The sequence below is a fragment of the Pinus tabuliformis genome, chromosome X (assembly GCF_031772625.1).
Source record: "Pinus tabuliformis cultivar Carrire ecotype Pingquan chromosome X, CPIR1, whole genome shotgun sequence".
NCBI classification, from domain to species: domain Eukaryota; kingdom Viridiplantae; phylum Streptophyta; class Pinopsida; order Pinales; family Pinaceae; genus Pinus; species Pinus tabuliformis.
Genome location: NC_142308.1, coordinates 1,305,523,339 through 1,305,550,345, shown reverse-complemented (window position 1 = coordinate 1,305,550,345; position 27,007 = coordinate 1,305,523,339). Strand labels below are relative to the sequence as shown.

General features: G+C 36.5%; 1 protein-coding gene across 1 annotated transcript in view; it reads left to right on the top strand.

Moving 5' to 3' along the window:
- Positions 1-20,289: 20,289 nt before the first annotated feature.
- The window catches only part of LOC149144857 (BAT2 domain protein), an 84,788-nt gene continuing 78,070 nt past the window's right edge, over positions 20,290-27,007 (top strand). The window contains exon 1 of the mRNA XM_089449669.1: positions 20,290-20,787. Within this exon, the coding sequence (XP_089305795.1) occupies positions 20,659-20,787 (129 nt within the window). The 5' untranslated portion in view covers positions 20,290-20,658. The remainder of the gene's footprint in view (positions 20,788-27,007) is intronic.

Here is a 27,007-nt window from a genome sequence, read left to right as displayed (position 1 = left end):
GAAACTTAATGTTACCCCTATTTATGTGGACCTTATTATCACTAGTCGAAGGTTGGTCACCAACATGATCTCTAGAGGCTGACGACAAGGGTTGATGTGAGCTTGTCGACCACACTTCTAATACCTTAGGGATACCATGACAATATCTAAGAAGGTGGTTACCCTTACAAATCTTGCAAAGGAATTTCATTTTACGGGGTTTGATGGAAAGTTTCTCAACATGAGTTGCATTCATAACAATGTTTTCTTGGTTGCCCCGCTACTTATTTTTATTCTTCTTCTTCGTCCTTTTCTTCTTCTTTTTAGCTTCCCAGTTACTAGAATCAAGACTTTCACCTGGCAAGGAGGAAGAAAGGGATGAAGAAACAATAGGTGAAGAAAGCAAAGGGTCAACTTTAGGATCAACTTGAGGTTGATGTTGTTCAGGTGGGGGACTACTTGGTTGAGAAGCAATTTGGACATTTGAAACAAGGAGGTTGAAAATAACCAAACTCGTAAACCAATGGTAAATATGGGAAGGGACAACGTTGCCATATGAGGAGCACCAATATTTCCAAAAGAAGGAAAAGAACCAAGATTCTCGTCAAAGGGGTTTCCTTGATTGGTGAACTCAACAATTATTTATGTTAGTCTCAACCTAAAATATACTAAGGAGTTTCTCCACGGTAAGGATGTTGTTCCATGGTCAATTAATCTATTTTATAAATTAAAGAAACAAAATAAAACAAAACAGGGGTAACTAGGCAAAAAAGGATTACCAAGTCACTGTGAACTGCGGAATATCGTTTCCAGTATGTGCAGGCAATTTCCCTGAATGTTGTGTTCAGTGTATCATAGTGGACAAGGCGTCTATGAGGAAGCGCAATTCGTAGTAGTGTTTCCTAATGCGTCTTGTATGATGGGAAGTATTCTAATATACTTTTCATACGTGGAGCACCATTTGATATGCCCACAAGTATGTGGTGAACAATATGATATACCTATGTACGTGGAATACTGACTAACCCCAGAATGTAACACAAACAAGTAATGACAACTCCTATGTTTAAAGACACCATAACATGTCTCTACCCCAGACCTCTATTTGTGTTGTTAATGTTTCAAATGCTCCTTAGATTGATTAAGTAAATTTTAGAAGTTGATCTTCAATTAAGTTTCAGTTTCAAGGCTCATGGAACGAATTCAGCTGAACTCACCTATAATGCAACTAACATGATAAAGAGAACTCTTTATATTCGATGAAGATCTATCTACGAGAAGGAAGAGATTCAAACAATAATTCAACAATCAAAATGCAACAAACAAGAGATTCCTACTAGATCGTCAAAGCCCCAAATGATGTTAAACCATGCAATGTAATCTATGCACAATTCCCCTCAAATTTATGCAAATGTAATCTATGCACAATTTCATTTCCTTTTGTGAAAATGAGAATTCTAACTATGCAAATGTAATCTATGCAAGAGGGTTATTCAAAACAAACATAAGATGATTCCAGATCAACAAAAGAACAATATAAAAAGACTACTTATGCACAATAATACCTTCTTTCACTAATGCGATAAAATAACCATTCAAGTGTAAGTAAAGGAAATTTCACAAAATTATGCAACTTGATGGAATCAAATGTGATATGAGATTTCATTAACAGAGAAATCAAACTAAAATTTGGTGAAAATTCCAAAGATCAAAAGAGATGACACTCAATGGAAATTAACACTCATACATAGCTTTAGCAAAATTGCAAGCAAAAACACGCAATTTCACACAAGGGGTTGACTTTGTAGAGACATAGACAAATTCAAAGACTAAAGAAAACCTTTTGAACCAAATATGAACAAAGAGCAATGAAAGGAATGAAATTTTTTGTATTCTATAGGATCAACGCAGGTGCATAACAAACACCAATGCGCTTTAGCACAGTTCTAGAGAGGAGAGGTTGCATTGGGGTGCTTTATCTCATAATAGAGAGTGCGTTGGGGCAAGTTTGGTCAAAACACAACACAAGAAACCTAACCAAGCTCAAAAAGTGTTTTCCTGAGGTCAAGCATCATCTGAATAAGTCAATTAAGGTCGCTTTGAGAGGTGAAAAGATACTAAGGTCAAGGAAACTGCTAAGGGAAATATCAATCCCCAGTATGGTCGTTGATTTCCTATGAGTAAAAGTCATTTCTGTGGATAAAAATGAACTCGCTAGATCTGGTGGTCTGATCTAAAACAACGGAGGGAAAAAAGATCAATGCTTTCCTTAGAGAGATTAGACTATGGAAAAGAGACCTACTTGGAATCCGTAGTAAGTCCTCCTCTTCTCTTTGCTTGTAAGTTCCAATCCTAGCTCCACATGTTGTAAATGGAACCTGCAACAATGACTAAAACAAGCAAAGGAACTATAATATCCACATAACATAATCTGATATCTCTATTCAATGAGTCAACATGGAATTGAAATACAAGAGCATAAGCATAACACAAGTATAGGAAAACAATGTATTTTTGTATTAACAAATAAAGGAGAGAGTTAAAACCATATATAGAAACATATTTTGTAGATGTCTCCCCAGTTGTCTTGCCCTTCCTTGCCACAAGGCAAGCCTTCACACTCGACCCTAATGCAAATGTATGATGATTCCTTAAGCTCAAAGCAGCAGCATGAGGGCACTAGCAATCTCTAAAAGCCAACCCTAACTCTATGGGAGGCAATGTCGAACCTCATACTTACCTTCTCCTTGACATTTGTTCTCACCTTTTTCTTTCATTTTCTCATAAGGCTACGGACCCAATCAATGATAAATGCTAGGTTTTGCCTTAGGAAAGCATTAAAATGATCACCATATTATATTTTCATGTTCTTGCTATTTTAATAGATTTTTGCAAATTAGCTACAGAACGCAACATATTCTGCAGCTAATTATGGATTCTGTAGCTACTCTCATGGTTTGGCAGGTTACAGATGTCAAATGAAGGACTGGGCCACATGGGCATTTCTAAAATCATCTCCACATGGTTTCTATCCTATTCACTTAGTCCAGATCGACAGAAAAGTGTGCCTAAAGTCATGGTCAAAGATGGAGTCAAATACGTTATCTAGAAGCAGTAGGACTCTTGATTTGCTCTTTCGTAGCTAATCAAGAGTCTAATAGTTTCGTTGAAAATTTAATTCGAATTAAGCCACTTGTAGCTGATCAGAAGTTAAACAATCCTATTACAATTCGAATTAAGCCACTTGTAGCAAGTTTTTCTCATAAACAATCATGCTAGATTTACTTCGAATTAGCCACCTATAACAAGTTTTCCTCTTAAAATAGTTATGTTATTTTCCTATAAATATCGGTTGCATGGAACCGAGAAGTAGTTAGAAGCTAGAAGGAATTACAGGCTTTTCGCTGATATTTTGTATTCAGACTTCGTTTTGTTCATAATACAAACTTTGTTTTGTCAATGATGGTTTAAAGTGCCTCTTTAACTAGCTAGCATTCCAGCCACATCAGTTGTAGAGGGCCCCTGCAATGAAGGAGGTTTTTCCCTTGTTGTTCTTAGTTTAATTTCTATTACTCTGTTTTCAACAAGTCTGTTTTTTTTCTAATTTAGAATGATGTTTCATTTCAGTTTTTAATCAATAGTGTAAGGATAAAATCACAACTATGCAGCCTTTTTCTTCTGAGATATATTATGGAAAAATGACTTTGTTTCCAAAACTCAATTAAGATTTAAGTAATAAGAATACACAGTTGCTTAGTTTTCTTGTTGTTTTGTTATTCATTTTCTTAGAACATAACTGTCAATTAACTGTGTTAATAGATGTTCTCAAAAACCATTTCAAAATGATGATGATCCTTATTTTAGTTAAATATCTAATTGATACAATGATTGAATTTACTCTGTACATTGTTAGTTTTACATTCTTTTACCTTTTCTTTTCTGCTTTCAGGTCCTTACTTAGTTGCATCACTTGACATTCCAAAAAATCATTTCAAGGAGATTGATTTCATCATATTCCAAAATTGAATGGTTGAATGTTTAAATGAATGCAATCACTGAGTTACCTTCTGCATCAATATTTTGGTTTTAAGAATTAGATCCATGGATTAGGACTAATGATAAGATAAGATAGATGCTATGTTTTCTTATTAGGTTCTAACTAGTCAACCATTCTTGGTCCATTTTTAGGAGATTAAACTAACTTAAGAACCTTTCCTTTCCTTTAAAATTCATTAGATCCATTTAAATTTTCTCATAGGTTGTATATTCTTAGACATCAAAGAACAGAAACCCCCAAAACAAACATAAAATACAAAATAACGAAGTAAGAGAAAAGTTAACTAAGCACATATAGTGCATCACACTTCATCGGTCTAAAAACCTCGGTTGATAATTTATGCAAGCAATTTAGGACACTGAATTGACAAAACAAGCAATAAATTTATAAGGTAAACATGGCAATTTAAGATTTACCAATCTAGGCTTAAGATGCACATATGAGGGAGGGATGAGCTCAAGGGATAATAGATAAGGTCTCCAAGATAGGATCATATAGGAATTCAAGATCTATATCCATGGTAAATAGTTAAAACCACTTTAGAAGCTCCTGGAAGGGGAAGCTTCAGAAATATTTTTTAATTTTCCCGAATTTCTAGAATCAGCACACGTGCAGAATGGAGCAACCTACATTGATCGGCGCTGGTGCTCAAGTATGCAACTTTCACCCAACATTGGTGGACAATAAGGCAGAGTGCGTTGGGCCTAAAAAGATGGTTTTTGAGTAGATAGACCCAAAAACTCAGACTTTTTGGAGAAATGACACTTAGGGCTTTGCAAAGGGATTATGACAAAGTGTTTAAGGATGTTGATTGATCTGGTTTTTAGGCCTTTTGAGCTAATGTGACAAAATGGCTTGTAACACTCCCACATCAATTATCCCTCCCACGCAGGGAACTGATTACTCCACCTTGTGAAAATCTAACGAATGTCTACATCCCAACCCTTATATGGGAATATGACACAAGGAAACCCCTATTTCACTTTCCCTGTCCTACCCCCAATCCAACCCTGCAAGTTAACATTATTAGTAGAATGATGGGGTAAAATTTGTCTAACCATCCTTTCCTCGACAACAATAGTGCTTTGAGCAACTCAATATGGCTAACCCACTAATCCAACTCGACAATGGGAAGAAGAAAGGAAAGAATAAACAAAGGGAAAACCAGGGATAGGGGGCCAACCCTCAACAACAGAATCCTCAAGGTGGAGGAAACCCAACCAGGGTCCTAATAATTCACAAATATAGGGAAAGAACAATGGTTTGTGAACTAACTTCCCCTATGCATTATGCGAATAATATGGACACTATTCACATTATTGCCCTCAAATTTCCAATTTCAAACTCATGAAGAAGGTGATGGGTGCTCATGGCCATAATGGCCAACCTAGAGATAACCAACAACCTATTGTACATCAGACACCCTTCCCACAACAAGGGGTCGTAGCTAATCAACACGATACCAATGCTCCTTATTTCAATAATACTGCAACATGTAATCCTCAAGATGCTACCAATCAGACATCTATATTAACTCTATGAATATCTCACTACAAACTTGTTGTTTTGATTATGATCCACCTCTTGAGCCTAGCCCCTCAATGACTAGTGCTATGTTGTCCACTTCTACACCATTAATGATCCAACATCCCACAATTGATCCAATTTCAAGATCGACTAAAGGACCATTGAGGTGCCCATCCTATAGCTCAAAAGGAACATGTAATTATAGTATTGTCGATGACCTAACTCAATCTTCGGCCACCATGTCAGCATTGGAGGTTCTTCAAACATGCCCTACGCAATGGAAGGAATTATTCTCTATGTTAGGAGCAAGTGATCCTTCCTACAAACCCCTGATCACACTTAATCTAGATAATTCATAACCCCAACTTCCATCACTAATCACATTCCATATTCTTGTCACCATCCACAACATCACTATTCATGATTGCATCATTGACGAAGGTGCATCCATATGCATCATGTCTAAGGCTATGTGGTAGAAACTTAGATCCCCTGAACTTGTCACTTCATCCATCAACCTCAAGGCATATGATTGTCGCCCTTTGCAACCAGTTGGCCTCTTTCAGAATGTACTAGTGGAACTCATAGGAAAAACAATTATCATGAATATTGAGGTCCTTCATTCCCTCATGGATTGCAATATTTTGTTTAAATGAAGTTACATGGACGCAATGAAAGTCATCTTCAACCTTGCATATCTCACCCAATTGACCCTTGTTTCCTCACATCTCAATCAAGATCTAAGGGAATAGGTCTGCATATTCCTTCAACAAAGCCACAACCTAAAATATTATCTCTAGAACTTCCTATCTCAGTATTTTTATATTTTGTTAGTTAAAACTTCTCTACTCAAGTTCTTTTTTACTCTGACTAGGATAGACTAGGTACAGGTGTTCAAGGAGCATATGTTGATCCTGTTGACCGTAAAGATCTTAAATCAATACTAATACCCCATAGATTATCTTCTATTTATTCCATACCCATAACCATCAAGAGCATCAAAGCTATAAGAATACCTATAAGCAAGGGTAAGTGTATAATAAGTGGATACATTTGGTCCAATCAATGATCCAAATCCATATGTTTGTGAATGAGATACAAATCTAGTAGCATCAATAGCAAAGGCAACAACTTACCCACAAGTAATGGATTCTAGCGCAATTTCTTTTATTAATTAATCCATCGATTAAGCCCTTCATGCAATGGTTGTAGACCCACACCCATACAACTAGTTAACACAATTGATGAATTTGAATGTCATTTTTTCTTTATTCTTGTGTGGTAGTAGCCCCAAGTAATACTAGCTCTAAATATATTTCCATGTAATTTCCCAAAATTGTTCAAAATATGTGTGTTGGCACACTTGGGTGATTCAAGGTTTAGATTTAAGCCAACAAAACCCCCTCAGACACTGACATTTTTAACACTTACAAGCAGATGAGGTCTCACCAAAGGTATGTTGATTTGTTTACAAGAACCTTTGAAGGTTATGTAAGGGAAAAGGGGAAACAAAGTCGACTTCGGTTCCAAATAACACACCTCGAACTATGGCATTCATGGTATGTCATAGATGTATCCATTTGAAAATAATTACATTTATAAATATTTAGAATGCTTGTTGAAACATTCCCAATAAACTACAACACACATTGCTCAAGTGTAAACACATAGTCTAACTAGTAGAGTAACTATTCGACATAAGTTTAGTATACAGGCATAAAGCTAACTCAAACACAAAGGAGAGGGACATAACTTCATTCACACAAAAACACTATCATTGACATTGTGCCTCAACTATAACATATCAACATGAGGTATTCACTAGCTACTCTGCAAACACTTTGTAATTCATTTATTTATCCAACCATTACTGTAAATGCATATGCAACAAAGCCATGAAAACTAGTAAAGAACCTCCAGATACTTCATATTAACAACAAATACTAGTAATAAAAACTACAAAGGAGTAACATGCACCAGAAAAGGGGAGAACTCATACCATCGTTGTTCATATTATATTATCCATCCAACACCATCACAATTAGAAAAATGAGTATTCAAGAAGGTATGAAAAAGAAACAACATTAAGTCAAGCAAAATATATATCCAAAGATTAATCATTAGGCTAACAATACAATCAAATAGAGAAAAAGAGAACAAAATAGGGTCATCCATAGTCAATATGAGCTCTTTATATAACTTCGATCTTCAACATTACGCTCATGGGAATCTTAGGCCATCTCACCCTAATGAGTTGTCCACATTCATGTGGAGCTGAAACCGACTGCCTTTTATTAGCGCCGAGGGGTGACCTAGGGTTGTGATCAGGTGGGGCCTTGCCCGAGGTATGCTGATGGGTTTGTAAGAACCCTTGAAGGTTATTCAAGGGAAAAGGGGAAACATAGCTCAATTTGATTCCAAATAACCCAACCCTAATTATGGTATTCGCTATATGTTGTAGACATATCCATTAAAAATAATTACATCCAAACACCTTTACAGTACGAGTTGAAACATTCCCAATAAATTATGATGCACATCAGTCAAGTGTAAAAACATTGTCTAACCAACAAAGTAACTATTTGACAAGGGTTCCTTATACAAGTGCAAAAATAACTTTAATACATAACATGGGAACATACCTTTAGTTATACGTAGACACTGTTATTGACACTATGATTCAACTACAAACTAACAACACAGAACATTCACTAAAAACTCTGTAAGGACTCCGTAATTCATTCATTTATCCAACCATTAGTACAAAATACATATACAAAAGAACCATGAAAATTGGGACAAAACCTCTAGATACTTCATATTAGTAGGAAGCATTAGTAATACAAGTTACAAAGGAGTAACATACACCTGAAAAATGGAGAGCTCGAACCACATTGTTCATATTATATTATCGAGCCAATATCATTACATTTAGCACAACGAGTATTCAAGAAGGTATTAGAGAGAAAAAACATTAAGAGAAACAAAATTGGGTCGAGCACAATATGCAGAGAACAATCACCAGGCTAACAACAAAACTAAACATAGTATAACAAAATAGAACAGAATTGTCCATAATTGGCAACATCTCTTTATATAACTTCAATCTTCATCATCGTGCTGGTAGGTTATTAACACAGAGAAAATCATTCAACCGGTAGCTTATTAACACAATACAAGATAATAGGTCTAGGTAGGGGCATTACTTACACCCCTCCTTCAGGGAACTTCATCCTGAAGTTAGATTCAAGAGGATACAAGCAGTCAAGATGCAATATGACAAAAGGCATGACAACATCTAGCATACACATACCACATACATATACTAATAATACTTATTAGATTCAAGCATAGAGAAAATCATTCAACTGGTAGGTTATTAACACAATATAAAATAATCTGTCTAAGTAGAGGCATTACATACACCCCTCCTTCAATAAACTTCATCATGAAGTTAGAGTCAAGAGGATAAAAGCACTCAAGTAGCAGCATGACAACAAGGCATGACAACATAAGGAGAAATATGTAGTAGTAAAATTAAGTAAGTCAAGCAAGGATGCCATTTCCCCTCTAGAGTCTTCAGTTAACCTATAACCTCATATCCTCCCTAACCTACTTCTACTCCCATCCTTTGTTACAATATACTATGGCATTGGTTATAACAATCTAACCACTGATAAAACCAAGATGGTTGATGCATCAACTATATTGACCTAACTTCCTCAGTAGGCGACAGGAAATTGTCATTACAAGTCTAGGGGAGCATGTCCATCACTGGCCTCCCACGATTCCAGACTTGGAGGTTACATGGTGGGAAATGCCTCCACCCCTCTCAAAGAAATAAGGTCAACACCCTAATATGGACCACACTATAATGCTAGTTGTATATTTGGCACCAAATAATCCAGTCGAGAAGTCATGTCACCTGCAATTTGCACCTTACCCCATGTTATAATAGTACATATCAAGTGGATACAAACTGTAATAGAACACTGTACATGATAACATTCCTCATTGGATGTCTTAACATCCCATAATCACTAGCATGGATCTTGACTATCACATAGTCCCTTCCAATCTACAGGTTAGTTCTCATCCAAGCATATACATAACAACTATATATGTGTGTGTGTGTGTGTGTGATCATAATCATCATGATATTAGGTCCAATATCCACGTACCCGATTTTTTTTTCCAATGAATATCAATATGCTGGAAGTCAATCTTACATCAGATATATCATAACTCTGATAAGTAATACACAAGATAAATCATAACCGTGATAAGTCATACATCAAATGCTTTAATCAATAAAACATAATACACCGATTGTTTTATATAAGTAATTTCATCTGTCCAACTGAAATGCATCAATATTACATAGCATTCATAAATAAAACAACATGAAATACAAATAGGGCCTCAACATAGGTAGCTATCTAGGTCAAAATGGGCATCACAAATGGTCAAAAAGTGAGGTTAGTCACAACATATAGTGTTTTAATCCTCCTAGATAACAGATCCTAAGCTATACTTGTCACACTGGACCTTAACCTGGTCCCCCAAGTGACACATGAGCTATCGTACCCTATGGTCCAATATGTGTAACAATTCAGCCATTACGGTTCCCATGTCTGAGTCTTGCAATTCCCTCTAATTGAGTTTGTGAGATTCATTAGAAACATAATGTCGTAGAACAAATACATGAAAAGCATCATGAGTTTTATGAAAATGGGGTGGCAATACAAGACGATAAATAATTGGTCTGATTTTCTCTTTGATTTTAAAAGGCCCTATAATTTGAGGTGACAACTTCGTCCATTTCCCAAACCAAATAATGCTTTTGTTAGGTTGAACACAATTAAAAACTTGGTCTCCCATTGCATAATGTCAACTGGTCCTATGAGTATCATCATAACTCTTTTATATATCTTGTGCTTCTTTTAACCTTTGGTCGAATCTGTCTTACATGTTCCTCCATTTCTTGAACGAATTCCAATCTCACTATTACTTTATCCTCCATCCTTTCCCAACTCAATGGTATCATGCATGGCCTCCAATATAAGACTTGATAAGGAAGCATCCTGATTGAGCTGTGTTAATTGTTATTATAGCAAAACTCTAACAATGGTAAGTACCTTTCCCATTGAGTTTGGCTATCCATGATGTACATTCTAAGCATTTCTTCCATAACCTAATTTACTTCGAGCTACATACCCACACCTCGCATAAATACACTAGTATCCCATAACCTATTCCATTAGATAATTAATTAACAGTTACACTTGATTAGTGAACAAGCTATGGTTAACCTTAAGTATGATCAATGATCAAGCATATGGTTATCCCTAAACTTGCTTAATAATTAAGCTCGATTAATCCTTACTTAACCTTTAATCTCGACTTATAATTATTAAATTATATTTAAATATGATTATTAATATTTGATTAATTGGATTCTTGTGAATCCATAAGATAGATTGGTAGGATTAAATATTATTATTATTAATTATTAATTATTTTATTATTTATTATTGCTCGACTTGACAAGTTGTCTCCTTGAATTTATTTGAGCATAAGGCATTGGTTGGGGAAAAGAGTTATGACAAGATGAAGTGGGTGGCAATTAAGAGGGTATGGTTGACATTCATTTTGGGGAGTGAGGGAGGCATAAGGCGAGAACAGAAAGGAGGGGAAGGAGGGATAACTCAATAAGATTGATTTGTGGTTGGAGGGCATCAGATCTATTTTGGAGACACTACAACTGTGGTTGGACTTGGGCTTAGAGGGACATGGAAGCTATGAAGGTTCCTTGGCCTAGGAAGTCAGATAAACTTTCCTATTTGGTAGGGTGACATATTCAGTCAGGCGGTCCCAGTAGAAGCACCACAACCAAGCCACCATAACGCAACGAAGTATGTATTTCTTTGTGATATAATTCATGTGAAATGATATAAACCAAATCTATTATTTTATATACACTATTGTCAAAAGAATTGTTGGGCTGTAAATATGTTATTTTCTTTGTTGTCAAATTTTGTGATAAATTTAGCTTTGGTTAGAGGACCCCATGTTGTATCCTTACAATTATACCATGTTAATGAAGTTTGAAATGTGGATTTCTTAGAAATTTTAATTCAAGTAATATCTATGAATGAAAGATGCTCAAAATAATGCTACTCTATAATTCATAACATAACAAAAATATGAATTTGAAATTATATGTTAAGCAATTAAAAAAAAAGTGACAGCGAGATCTAGTCTTTTAATATTTTTACATCATCAAAAATATTATTGAGAAGCTATAAAAACACTAGTAAAAATATAACAATTTCTTCTTTCTCTAAAACATGTTAAAATTATTAAACATCAATCAAACAATATCTTACCATTATAATCTTATGTCACAAAATTTTTATATATTGATGCAGGAGCATTCAGGCCTAGTCAGCAATGTGATGGCATGATCACATGTTGTGACTAACAAGGGGTTAGAAGACAAGAGTTTAGTTAATTTTATTTATTTAAATGTATGAGAGTGTTTATTTATTGGAAAATATGAGAAAAGGGCATAGTGGCTGATTGATCCTCCCTGTGTGGAGATCAGGACAAACAGTTAGATTTATTTGGTTTGAATAGAATATGAGGAATTTGAAAGCTTGATTTAGAATTTGTTTAGAAAAGAGTGGAGTTGAAGAGACTTTTTAGGAGAGAGTGAGAGATTTCTGATTTTGAACCAGAGTTGGTTCATGAATCCGCTTTTGTATAAATTGTGATCTTTTTGTATAATTCAGGAGTTAGCAAGAGAGAAGCTAGAGAGGAGAGAGCGAGGGTTTCAAGATTGAAACAGGGCCTTTTATTTATGTAATCGATCCAGAGGGCCGAGACTCTGTAAATTCATTATATTGAATATATGATTGCGTGTGTGTGTAAATGTGCCATTTCTATTGAAGTCCTTCGCTTGTCTCTGTATTGTTTGTCTGCGAATAACTGAGGCATTTTGCTATGTTTTTATGCATTAAGCCATATCAAAGGTAAGTGGAACCTTATTGTTAATAACCATGTTTGAGTCGTTTTAAAACCCAGTCGTCGATCCAAAATATATAGTTATCTGTCGTATGGAGTAATGACAGTGTAAAACAGAGTGTGGAGGAGAATCGTGTTTAACACAAAAATCCATCATAAGGCAAGCGAGAATAAGTTAAGGAGGAAACGACCGAGAATGCATAGGAACCGTTGGATCGATATGATCAACGGTCCAAATGATGTCGCTAAGGAGCAGAGCCACTTTATCGCTTCGAGGTAGTTCATTTATATGCGGCAGGACCTCAGGCCTTAAGACTAAGCGATGAGCGATCGCCGATTGATTGCATCGCAATGTTTCATTGATGATTGAACGGACTTAGAGCCAAAAGCGATTGCGATGTTTCGATGAAGTGTGGACCGTTGGATCATATAGTTGATCAATGACGGAGATCTGATCGCTAATCGCAATCGGAGAGGTTAAGGGCTGGCGGTTATTGGAATGTCAATGTGTCGATATGCGATTACGCGATATCGTCGATCGAAGATCAGAGGTATCGGCATTTCAGAGATCGAAGGAGTGCTGCGATAAAGCTTTGAAGTGAGAGTCAGACCCAACGATATTTATATATGTGAGTTTATAAGATTTGAGATCCAGCTTTGTGTTCCGGTGGAGTTTTCCTTTGTATTTCTTGTTGATTCCTGTGTATTTCGATATTTTGTTGTCCCATGATTTTTTAAAGGAAAAGCGAAAGATTAATGCTTCCGATAGTATAAAAGGCCCCGATAGTTAATTGGTCCGGGGTTTTAAAGGCTTCAATACCAGAGCTTCCGATGTGGTGGGCAATAACCACAGTGCCATGTCCGATAGTTGTATGTATATTGCGGGGAGAATTGCCTTGGTAATCGGATTCCGCTAACAAGGGGTTTCCTGCGTCATTTTTGGTATCAGAGCTAGCTTAACGCTCTGTAAGGATTGGTTTGGGAAATTGAATTGTAATCTTAGCATATGCATAATTTACACTGAAGTGAATTTGATACATATGGGGATCAGACTACAAAGGACACTTACATTAGAATGGGGAAACAATGAACTTCTGAAGAAGGCCTGGTAAGAATGTTTATGTTTATGATTTGCAGAGATTGTTTTGAATGTCTGAAGAACAACAAGGGACTGAAATTTCAAAGAAGAAGATGTTTTCCTTTCACGGAAATGAAATTTTTGTGTAAGTTGATTGCATGATTGATTTGATTGAGATGAAAAGTTTAGAAGTTAAAGCTAAATAGAAGAGTGGTTTGCTATGGCATTGAAGTCATTTAAATGATTTGAAGAATTTTGTGAAAATTGAGAATGATTGAGGATTGCTTAAAATATTGTTGAAGGCAATGATATTGATGATTGAAAGAACAGAGATTGCGTTTAATAGGATTGAAAGAAGAACCACTACAAGGAATGAATTTTAGAATTTGTAGAAGCAAAACAAGATTTGCTTACAAACAAGTTATTAGAAGGAATTGATAGTGTCTGTCTTGAATTGGTAAAATAATTGAAATTTAGATTTAATCTTGAAAGCTGAAGAGTCCTTTATGAAAAGTAAAATGGGAAATAGTTGTTAGCTGTATGGAGTCTTTTGAATGGAAAGTCTAAATGAAATAGTCAACAGATGAATCCTTTGGCAAAGATTTAACTGATGGAATGGGAATTAGTTTTAAGACATATTTGAAGGAAATATTGCAGGTTTGAAAGGTACTTTGATGTATCTTGAGATAAGTTTGTGCAGGTCAGTGGAAGCAGTGGAATTGCTGAAAGATAGAATGAATTGTACCAACATCATAGCATATGAGCTATGTTAAAGGAGATACAACAAGAAGAACTCTCGGATGAGTAAAGGTGACAGTACCCAACAGTAAATGAATTTACTGAAGGAAAGAAGGAAGTGAGCAATTGAAGATGCAGAGCCTAGAGTAAGGAGTGTTCAAGAGGATATGAGAACAACTTCTAACTATGGTTGGTAGAAGTTGTTGAGGCAACTCCACAATTGTGATTGTGGATAGGAGATAACAATTCCAGCAAGAGGAGTGCTGGGTAAAATTGTTAGTTAGTGAAAGGTTAGAGGAACGAACCAATAGATACTAAAAGGCTGAACTCAGGAAATTTTGGTGAGGCATGAAGGAGACTTGTTACAGGTGAAATGGAAAAGGCTAGTTGCAGCTCACTAGTGAACAAGGAAAGTTCGACATAGGAAGAAATGGAATTAACTATTGATAGTTATGACAAGGGTACAGAGGAAAGTCAGAGATAGAGGAAAAAGAGTGCTGAAGCAGTTGGACCCAAAGGAATGAGTAAAGAAGAAAGAGACATAGAGTTGGCTGAGATGAAGGCAGAACTCAGTCATTTGGAGAAGTTGGTATTGAAAGGAATTAGAGAAAAATGGAAACAAGGATTTTGTGTGGGAAAAAGAGTTAAATGGCCCGTTGAAGAATTGTTTGTTGAGAAATTAATACTTCGAACAATTGAGAATGAAGGAGTAAAATACATGTGAACCAGAGAAAGGATCTCTCCTTGGGGAAGGAGATAGTGGTGACAGTGATGAAGAACTGATCTATGCAGATCAGATTGAGAGGAATGTGCTAGTAGCATCCTCACAGACAAGAGGATCTCATATTTTTGGAATTAATTATTTCTGTTAATGTAAAATTGCAGGTATGCAACCTAATGAATTTGAACCTGTGTATGAGAAGGTGAAAGAGGCAGAGGCAAGAAAACCACAAAAGGAGATGCATAAGGGCTTTCAAGACTTCAATGGATGGAGGAAATTAAAAGGTATGGCTAAATGGTTGTGTCTTCTCTTAGTGAAAACTTATTGGATCATATTTGAAGGAATTTTAACATGGATAGAAGACCAATGGGAAATGGAAACAGGAAAGGAAACAAATGCATTGCAGATTTGTGAAGTGAAGAGAAGGAAAGCTGACACAAAGAACTTATCTGAAGAAATTAAGTCAAGGAAATCTTTGAAAGATCAAAGTCTTATCAGAGAAGAGGAAGAGACATTATTGTCTTATTTGGATAAACTGAGTGTTGGAGGAATTTGTGTAGGACAGGAAGGTATTCTACAAACTTATGATGAAATTGCCAAGCATAGTCAAGAAGTTACAGTCCTAGAAGTTTTCTTTGATGAGGAAGAAATCAGAGATGTTGAGGAAGAATTTCTTGATAACTTAGTGAACTATCAGAATAGTTCAAAGAAGCATGAGGATCTGATCATTGAGGCTTCAAATGGTTTTGACACTGACATGTTGTGTATGATTTTAGGTTTGATAGGTGATGAACAACAATTGGACAATGTGCTTATGCATGTTGATGAAGAAGTGAGATTACTGGAAGAGATGGCTGAAGCAGAAAGATATTTTGAGCATGTATTTAATAATTTTGAGAATGATGGTATTGACGGGGAAATTGTCATGATTAAAGAAGTTGAAGATAAGCAAATGAAAGTTTGTGATGATAACCAGAATGAAATAGCTTTAGTAGAGAATCAAAATGAAAGTACTACGGAAATTATGAAAGAATATAAGATGATGTTGACAGATACAGAAGTTCAGAAATTCTGTGATTTTAAAGTGGATTATTTTTATAAATTTGTAAACCATGAAGAAGTCTTAGAAAACCAAACTTTTGTTTCCGATATAGGAGAAGATGAAACAACATCATTTTGTTGCAATAGTATAAGTATAGAGGATGAAAGGATACTTCATAATGATATGCTCCAAGAAATTCTAGCTATTGAATTGTTGAATGATAGTCTTGTGTTAGAACAAGGAACATTGTGTAATGCAGAGGAAAGTATTGGAATGAGAATTGATGATAGTTTCATAACTTATGCAAAAGGACAATATAAAGATTTGATGGCATAATTACATATGAAGATTGAAAAACATAGTTATTTTGAGTCTGACAATTGTGATGGAAATTCTGTTTTATACAGGGAGGAGGAGTCATATGCAAATGACATGCTTATTGAATATGAAGGAATTTGTATTTTTCTAGAATGATTATTAGATGAACCTGATAACATAGAGGAAAGGATTATCTTTAATGATAATGGAGAAGGAGCTGTAGAGTACAAACAATAGTTTGTAAATGACAGAGGCAAAGAAGAATTGGACATAATTTTCATAATTTCTATGGTGAGGAGAAATGTACAACAGGCAGATGTCAGTGGAGTTTAGTTAAGAACAAATTGTAAAGAGGGAGATGATAAATTGTGGAAGATGAAATCAGATGAGAAGAGGGACAACAAAAAAGAGAAATTAACAAAAGGAATTTGTATCAGCAAGGAAAGCGGACAACAACAAAATAAGATTTGGAAAACTGGAGGAACAAAAGTGACAGTGGCAGAAGAATTGAATCAGCAGCATGATGAAAGTGATGACCAGTTACAAAGTAAAGTTTGGGATACTAGATGGACAACAGAAGGAACACATGACTAGGAGGTCATGAAAACTTTCAACTTTGGGAGTATGATGCAGGAGCATTCAGGCCTAGCCAGCAATGTGATGACATGATCACTTGTTGTGACTAACAAGGGGTTGGAAGACAAGAGTAAATGTATGAGAATGTTTATTTATTGGAAATTATGAGAAAAGGGCATAGTGGCTGATTGATCCTCCATGTGTGGAGATCAGGCCAAACAATTAGAATTATTTGGTTTGAATAGAATATGAGGAATTTGAAAGCTTGATTTAGCGTTTGTTTAGAAAAGAGTGGAGCTGAAGAGACATTTTAGGAGAGAGTGAGAGATTTCTGGTTCAGAACCAGAATTGGTTCATGAATCCGCTTTTGTATAAATTGTGATCTTTTTGTGTAATTCAGGAGTTAGTGAGAGAGAAGCGAGAGAGAAGCTAGAGAGGTTAGATAGATTAGTTAGAGGTTCGAGAGAAGCTAGAGAGGAGAGAGTGAGGGTTTCAAGATTGAAACGAGGCCTTTTATTTATGTAATCGAGCCAGAGGGCCAAGACTCTGTAAACTCATTATATTGAATATACGATTGCGTGTGTGTGTAAATGGGCCATTTCTATTGAAATCCTTCACTTGTCTCTGTATTGTTTGCCTGCGGAATAACTGAGGCATTCTGCTATGTTTTTATGTATTAAGCCATGAGTTGCAGCGATCAAAGGTAATTGGAACCTTAATGTTAATAACCGTGTTTGAGTCGTTTTAAAACCTAGTCGTCGATCCAAAATATCATAGTTATCTGTCGTATGGAGTAATGACAGTGTAAAATAGAGTGTGGAGGAGAATCGTGTTTAACACAGAAATCCATCATAAGGCAAGTGAGAATAAGTTAAGGAGGAAACGACCGAGAATGCACAGGAACCGTTGGATCGATATGATCAACGGTCTAGATGATGTCGCTGAGGAGCAAAACCACTTTATCGCATCAGGGTAGTTCATTTATATGCGACAGGACCTCAGGCCTTAAGACTAAGCGATGAGAGATCGCTGATTGATCGCATCACAATGTTTCATTGATGATTGAACGGACATAGAGCCAAGAGCGATTGCGATGTTCCGATGAAGTGTGGACCATTAGATCATATAGTTGATCAACGACGGAGATCTGATAGCTAATAGCAATTGGAGGGGTTAAGGGCTGGCGGTTATTGGAATGCCGATGTGCCGATATGCGATTACGCGATATCATTGATCGGAGATCGGAGGTGTTGGCGTTTCGGAGATCGGAGGAGCGCTGCGATAAGGCTTTGAAGTGGGGGCTGGACCCGACGATATTTATATATGCGGGTTTATAAGATTTGAGATCCGGCTTTGTGTTCCGACGAAGTTTTCCTTTGTATTTCCTGTTGATTCCTCTGTATTTCGATATTTTGTTGTCCCAAGATTTTTTAGAGGAAAAGCGAGAGATTAATGCTTCCAATAGTATAAAAGGCCCCGATAGTTAACTGGTCCGGGGTTTTAAAGGCTTCAATACCAACGCTTCTGATGTGGTAGGCAATAACCACAATTCCATGTCCGATAGTTGTATGTATATGGCAGGGAGAATTGCCTTGGCAATCGAATTCCGCTAACAAGGGATTTTCTGTGTCATATACCTAATAATTTTTGTAATTTTTAATACTCACTTTTTAATAATTAATTGATTTTTTTTTAAAAATTTAATACTCATTCCCTAACCTTAATATATTCCCTAACACGCAACTATAATGTTATCATATTGATTGTGTTTAAGAGTATTAACTTTTTTCATATCTTTAAAAAGGAAAGGATCAATTTATATTCTAGTTGTCATTTCACTTGTTTTGAATAAAAATTAATTGAAAACTATAAAAAAATTGAGTTACAATTAATTACTATATATACAAAATAAAAAAGATAAAAAAATATCATTGATATTAAATATTTTTATGGGCCTAAACTCTTAAAAAAAAAATTATTATTAAAAAATAATAAAATCCAACCATAAAGCATAATAACCCAACAATCCATACTAAAAATCATAATAACCCAACATTCTATACTAAAAATCATAAAGCATAATAACACCAATATGAAACATATGAATAAAATCAATGACACGTAACTATGAATAATTATATCATTTTGTTGTCGAGGCTCGAACTTCATACTTCAGTGACACACTTCTAAGAGAGAGAAGGGAAGTCGATTACTTAAGGTGCTATTAAACTTTTCCTCATTGTTCAACCATTAATGACTAGTGTTTATTTAGGAAATTTATAAAAATTTATAATTATACGGGTAAGGGTAAGGGGTTTATTATGTTGTTTGTATTTTTTTTTATTATAGTTTTTACATTGTTTTTTATTTAAGGTTTTGTCATGGTTTTTTTTATTTGTATTTAATGACGAATCACATTTTTTGATTCAAAATGTCTAGATCAAAAATTTCTTTAATGTGATTTCTACCATAAAAATCTTGTCTTAATTCATTATAAATCACAAAAATCTAAATTCAGAAACTTCCTTTATATTTAAAATGTTATTTAAATTTATCATGGTGGTGGTTAACGTCCGCTGAGACCAAATAATGGTCTATCGGACCTAAAGAAACAAATTATCTATTTTGATTTAAGATTTTATTCCTATGCTCAAAAAGCTTGGAGAGAAGCCTCTCGAGCTCACTATAATTTTGACATTGTAAAAGACTAGGAAGGTCAGTATTGTAACAAAGATTGTGAAACTGAGATCTAATGGTGCTAAATAAATATTAAACATTTAAAAAATTTGATTCATAGATATTAAATATTTAAAAATGTATTAACATTAACTTAACTTCTCTATTTATTTTTAAATCTGCAAATTAAAATTAATACAAAATATATCAATTTTGACTTTAAGTGGTATACTTACCCACCATAAATTTACAAATAAAACTTAATTAAAACACAATCATAACGTATAAAATTAGATCTAATTTTAAAATAAACAATCATTACAAAAAACTTAAATTATTAAAATAAATAATCATTACAAAATGTAGGGGGAATTCAACAATCTAATGGAGGGCAGAGTTCCAAAAAGGAGATAAGACAAATATTTAACACAATAGATATATTTTGTAATATACGGCTTCATATAGCTTCACATTGTTTGAAACCGTAATAACGAAATACCTAGCTTGGAGGGTATTTCCTAGGGTTTATTACCCAGAGATGTCTCACACACACCATTTATTTTACCAATTATCATCATCCATTGACTGATATTTATTGGATCTTCATCGCCAAGCTTAGCACAAGAGGACCGAGGAGAAATCATTTGAGATTAAGTCTTCAACCCGAAACGCAAGCTAAAAGGACGACCCTATCACGTCGGTACTATTATTTTTCTCTGTGAGATACTTGCCAAAAAGCCATATAGGCATCTCTTCCGAAGGGTAGAACGAAACAGCCCACGAGAAGAGACAGGTGGTGTAAATGGTAAGAGACCCCTGGCAGTGGATCGGAGCAATGCATTAACGAAGGTCCTGATGAATGGTTGAGCAGAACGATTGAATCGAAGATCGAACAGAAGCGAAATACCCAGATCGATTCGATGGCGGATTCACATACTTCAGATTCGTCGCAGTCTAGAGGATGGGGGGCATGGCGTACATCAGCTTTCTCAGTGCTATCCGATCTTCAAAAGGCAGCCGCTGAGGCAGCCGACGAAATTACTCGCAATGTATTTTCCTCCCTTTCACTCTCCGCCCCTTTTTTTACTTGAATTCGCTCAATTGATTGCATTCTTATTTCTTCTGAGAGTTTACGGGCATCCGATTACCTTTTGATAATTCAATCTTAGAAACCCTGATCTTTGAACTAACCCACAACAAAGCCTCGTGGGCGATCGAGGTCCCCATTTATTTTCCGGACTATTGTATGGGTTATTTTGTATTGTCTGGCCTATTGTAAGGGTCGTTTGTATGGGCCTTACTTTACTGGTGAGGTTGAAGGAGTACTGAGACGTACACCAAAGTTCCATACTTGCCGTGAACTGCTTACCAAATGCAAATGTCAAGAAGGAACGATGCCGGGTGCATATCCCAGGTGTTTTTGGCCAAATAACCTGCCATATTGTATTTGGTCTGTGGTGCACCCCTTAACCTAGCTCCTCACTTCTGAGGGTGTGTTTGTGTTCTCAAAGCAACTTCCCGGAAAAATAATGAAAATATATTTATAACGCAGCATATTTTCGTTTCTTGCGTTTTTAAAATTAGTATCTTAATAATCAATTTTCACATAAACAGATAGGCTGATCCGAAACATTATCGGGAGATTTATTTTCTGAATTTACTGAGTTGAAATTGCTGATATTACGCGGAGGCCGAATCTTTGCCATTTTCCCTGTTTTCAACCCATTGAGGTTACCAGAACACAACTATCAAAATTGACTTAGAGTAACCAGAAGTTTGATTCCAAAAAGACTAAAAGAGTCCCCTGTTCTGTGCCCAAGACCTCTGTTACAACGAGTAGAGTTCTGAGCGAAATACTTCACTATAGGAATGAAAAGAAAACATCGCAAAATTGCTCCGATTAGACTGCTAATTTTCTGTGCGGAAAGTCAACTGCTGACAGTAAAACATAATATCAAACACAACCAATCCACAACAAAATTTGAACATGAGGATTTATAACTAGAGAAAACCCTCTTCAGGTTAAAAAAATTCCAGAATGGCTTTAAGATTCTGCCTTAACGCCTACAACACTATAGCAATTACTGTCACAATGAAATCTGCTGGAAGCAAAGCTCTTGTACAGTTTCTACATTTTCACAGTGGAAGCAAGAAGCTTGCTATCTCTCATGATCTGGTTCTGCGGTCAGATCCTTTGCTATGGCTGTCTTGCTCTGCTAAACGTGGATATGCGTTAGCTTTGGCGCTGGTTCTCATTTAGGCTTGCTTTGACTAGACAAACTTGTTCAATAGGAAAATGCTGACTCTGCTATAGATAGAAGCTTCAATGGGTGCTCTCAAACTGCTCTACTACAGCAGTTGCACTCTCAATGGGCTTCTACAGCAATTGGCACCATCAACCTGCGTTGTTACAATGATGGCTCACGTCAACAAACAGTGCTACAACCATTGGCACCATGAATATTCTCTTTGCTGTGTCAAATGATTGGCACCATCAACTGACTCTGCGCTCCTTGGGGTGATGACAGCGGCAAACACTTTTTTGCCTGGCTTGGTTTTGTCTCTGATTTAAGACAGAACTATTCTGGCCTTGTCTTTTTAATCCTTGGAACTTAGTTCTCTCATATTTGCCAACCTATCCCCAGTTTGCTACTGAGAAAGACATAACTTCACAATATCAAAATTGACTATTTTTGGCCATTTATCTGTAGTAATAGTACAGCTTTAATTTGGTGCATTCGTACAGTATCTGGATTCTGAAGAGCACTCTCAAGCTGCTATTCAGTATTTTAGCATAACTACTACATTTAACTGCCATGCTCTGACATTTATATCAACCATAAGCATTCTGAAGGTAGTTCCTAGTTTGTGAAGTAGAAGGAATGTTTCTGATAGCTTCTTATAATAGTGGTACAATTCTGCATGCAGTTTATCTTTTATAAACCTCCAATTTTCCAAACGTAGAGACTACAGTTTGCACACGTAAAATCCAAGAAAAAGAAAGGGACGTTTGGAAAGTCCAAAGAAAAACAAGCTATGTCCAAGTCCCAACAGGGCCGACTTGAAGGAGCTCCACCTCTATCAGGTTTATTTATAGTTTGTCTTTCTTTTATTAGAAAGTAGAATCTATAGTAGCATGCACCAATGCATTCTCTAGAGGAGTCTTGGTTCTTGTGAATCATGGCATCATAAAAGGAAGCATATGATAGTAGAAGATTAAGAGTCCACATGTTCAAATTACTTTGGAAGAAATCATCTAGCTGACAAGGATGAGAAGACTTGGTAGTTCATCCAAGTACTCTCTAACATAATGTTAGAGGTAGTCATTTGCATAAAGGATCACTAGAATACTCCAATAAGAACCATCATTTAGGGATGGTTCTTTAATATTTGGCAGAAGGATTATGACATGATTGATATATATATTCCATTTAGTATGGAAACAATAATCTTGAAGGATGAAGGGATGATGATGGTCAAGTTGTGGTTTGAAAGGCAGAATTGAAGTCTTTCTCCTCTCAGGAAGGGAAGCTTATTTTCGATAAGGATAGAAACTAGCTTGTTCAAAGGAAGGATGGTTAGATGGTTGTATAAAAGAAAAAGTATGCATGTCTTTAGTAACTCTTCTCTAGAAGGTAGAATTCATGTCTACAAGAATCTTGAGTTGGTCGTAAGAATGTGCTCGATAACATGAGCATGATAGATCTTCATGTGATTACCCGATGCTTGCAAGGAGTTTGGTATGCTTTGGAATGGGTAAAAGGTCAAGATTCTTCCATAAGATAGCATGACTTAGACATGATAATATTGATCAACATCAAATATGGTCTCCTAAGAAAGAAAGAGAGTTGACGATGACAACTCCAAGGAAGAATATATTGTAGCTTACTGATTAGTTTGTCCATGGGCACTTTCATTGAAAATTGAAAGCATGAAGAAGGATTTTTTGTACAATATGGAGATAGACCATGTGGAAGGATGTTTATCTCAAAGGAAACCAGTATGCAAAATTTGACATCTTGACAAAAGGTCATCATGGTGAGGAAATTATGGCTACCAAGAAGAATATTGCAGAAATGCATGATGATTGTTGAGGAAAGTGTATCTACAATTGTTTGCTTCGAACTCAATTCAATGAACACATGGATTGAGTAGATGGCATTGGTAATCCTCGGAGGATTATATGTCCAAGATGTCTACAAAATCTTGGGATTGAAAGGTAGCAATACAAAAAGATAACTTGATGTTTATGTTTCAATGACATGAAGATCATTTTCATGATTAGAGGGAGCTATGACTAGCTCTACTTTGTTTGGCTCAATATAATGCCTTTGTTGATGATGACTAGAAGATGTTGAAATTTGGTACCGGAGGACAGGTGGTTCCCTTAGGCTTTGATCTTTGGCCTAGGGAAAAGTGTCCAAAAGAATTTAATTTTTCTCCTAAAGTGACTTTATAATTTTATAAAGTTAAATCTAATTTAAAAGTGACTTTAAGTGATAAAGTTACTAAGTCTAATTTTAAAGTAAATGAAAAATTAGAAAGGAAAAGTGACTTTGGAAATAAATGACTAAGTGGGTCTTTATTAAAGTGGGGTGAATTAAAAAATAGAAAGTGAGATTTAAATGAGCATTTAATCTCAACCATTGATCTAAATCTATTTCAGCCATTGGATTTAGAGATCACCCAAAAGTCACTTGGATCACCCAAAAGTCACTTGGAGTTATATTAAAGGAGGAAAATCAGGAAAAGGTCATTCATTCTTTCATGAGCAAATTGGGAGAAGGAGAGCAAGAGAGCAAGAGAGATTTCTGAGCAGGGAGGAGAAGGAGACAGCAGCTTGGCACACATTCCAAGGCTGCAGTTGAGCAGATTTGTACAGCTGATTCAGCACATAGTGAAAGGTAGATTTTTGCACAAAAATCGAGGAGCAGTTTGCTGATTTTTCTGCACACAAAACGGAGGCCGTACAGCATTTATTGCTGTCCTGTTTGCTGTAATTTCCAGATTGCTGTGAGGCACGGGAAAGGAGATAAGTTGTAAATTTGCTTGTTGATTTTTTTGCTGAATAATTCTCACTATAAAAAGGCAATTTTCAGAAATAAAGAAGAGCTCTCAAACTGGTTTTCCCCAAGAGTTGTAGGGGGTTTTTCCAGGGTCAAGTTGACCAAAAATATCAGTGTTTTAATGTGTTTTAATGGCTGTTTTTGATTGCTGATTTTTAATTCTGCAATTTCCAGCATTCTGAAAAATTTCCAGAATTTGTGTTTTCAGCAATATTTATTTTTTTCAGTCTGTTAAATGTATGGTTATGGGAATGGACATTTAACTACATGGGAGAAATAAGGAGAAACTGAAAACCGGGGTTGGAAAACAGAAATTTTTACATGGTATCAGAGCTTGAGTGCTGAAGGGCAGTTTGGGACAGCAAAAGGAAAAATTACAGTTGCTGATTTTTCACTCAGAAAATTCCAGCAAGCTGATTTTTTCATAAACAACAGTTTTATCTTTACTACAGCAGTGCTATTTTTCAGTTTTAGGACAGCATGATGTCATTGGGATTGAGGGTGGAGGATAGGCTGGATGGGCATATAAATTACAGCGTTTGGAAGGAGAGAATGCAGAGTATCTTTGAGGAGGCAGAAGTCTGGGATATCATGGTGCATACCGCACAGAACCCTGTTGTTGTGCCCACTGATGTTACTCAGTTGGCTGAGTATAAAAAGAAGAACAATAAGGGTAAGAGGCTGATTCTAGACGAAATCAAAGACCATTGCATTCCTCATGTGAGAGGAAAGAGCAATGCCCATGAGATGTGGACAGCATTGTCCAATCTCTACCAGAGTACCAATGAGAACAGGAAGATGGTCCTGAAGGAGAAGCTGAAGAACATTAAGATGGGGAATGATAGTGCAGCTGGATATCTCACAAAGATTACCAATGTGAGAGATGAGTTGGCAGCGATTGGAGAGGCCATTCCATCCACTGAGTTGGTGCGTATTGCAGTGAATGGCCTCCCCCGTTCATGGTTGAACTTTGCTGATGGGGTTTGTGCACGTGAGACCCTTCCCACATGGGAGAGGTTTTGGGATGATTGCATTCAGACAGAGATCAGGAAATGACAGCTTGGGGCAGCCAAGCCAGTTGAGCAGGATGAGGATGTAGCACTGGTGGCAGGAGGCAAGAAAGGCAAAGGGAAGAAGCAGGCTTCCACAAGCAGTGGTGGGGGCAAAGGCAAAGGTAAAGGTAAATAGGGGAACACACAGAAGGACTATTCCAAGGTGAAGTGTTGGAATTGTCAAAAGATGGGACATTATGCAGTTGTGTGTCCGGAGAAGAAGAAGAAGAAGGGGAAGAACCAGGACGTGGCAGCTTCAGCAGAGATTGAGGACTTTGCTGGTCGTTTTGACCGAGAGTTTGCGTTCACTACGTGTGAGTCCTCTAGTGCAGGATCACCTGCCACACAGGTTCAGAGGGAGCATGCTTTTCCCTCGATTAGCGGAGCATCTACAGGTATCTGGTATGTGGACAGTGGGGCTTCACGTCACATGACAGGAGTCCGTGAGTACTTCTCAGAGCTTTCAGAGAGTGGCACTGATATTGAGGTAGTACTCGGTGATGACAGAGTTGTTAGAGCAGTCGGGGTGGGGACAGTGACATTTCAGAGGGAGTCCAAACCTCCCTTGAAGGTGTCAGAGGTTCTTTATGTGCCAGGGATGAGGAAGAACCTCATATCCGTCTCAACTTTGGAGGACAGAGGATATGAGGTACTGTTCAGGGGAGGACAGGTGTTGATGTATCCCAGGGACACTCCAACTGATTCAGCTAGAGTGATAGGTGTACGCCATGCAAAGGTGTACAAGTTTGCATTCCAGCCCCTTTTGGCATTGAGCAGTAGTACCGACAACAGAGCTAGCAGTTCTGAGCTGTGTGAGATTTGGCACCGCAGGATGGGACATATGTATCATGGAGCCTTGAGGACATTGCGGGAGATCACTACAGGTGTGCCTGATTTCAGTACTGATCACTTTGATACTTGCAGAGGTTGTGCGATGGGCAAGTTTGCCAAATCCCCTTTTCCCAGCAGTGACAGCAGAGCGACTGGGATACTTGATTTGATTCATTCCGATGTGAGCGGTCGGATGTCTCATGTTTCCTTGAGTGGATATGAGTACTATGTCTTATTCATTGATGATCACTCCAGGAGGACCTGGATTTATTTTTTGAAGACCAAGAGTGAGGTCTTCAAGCGGTTTCAGGAGTTCAGAG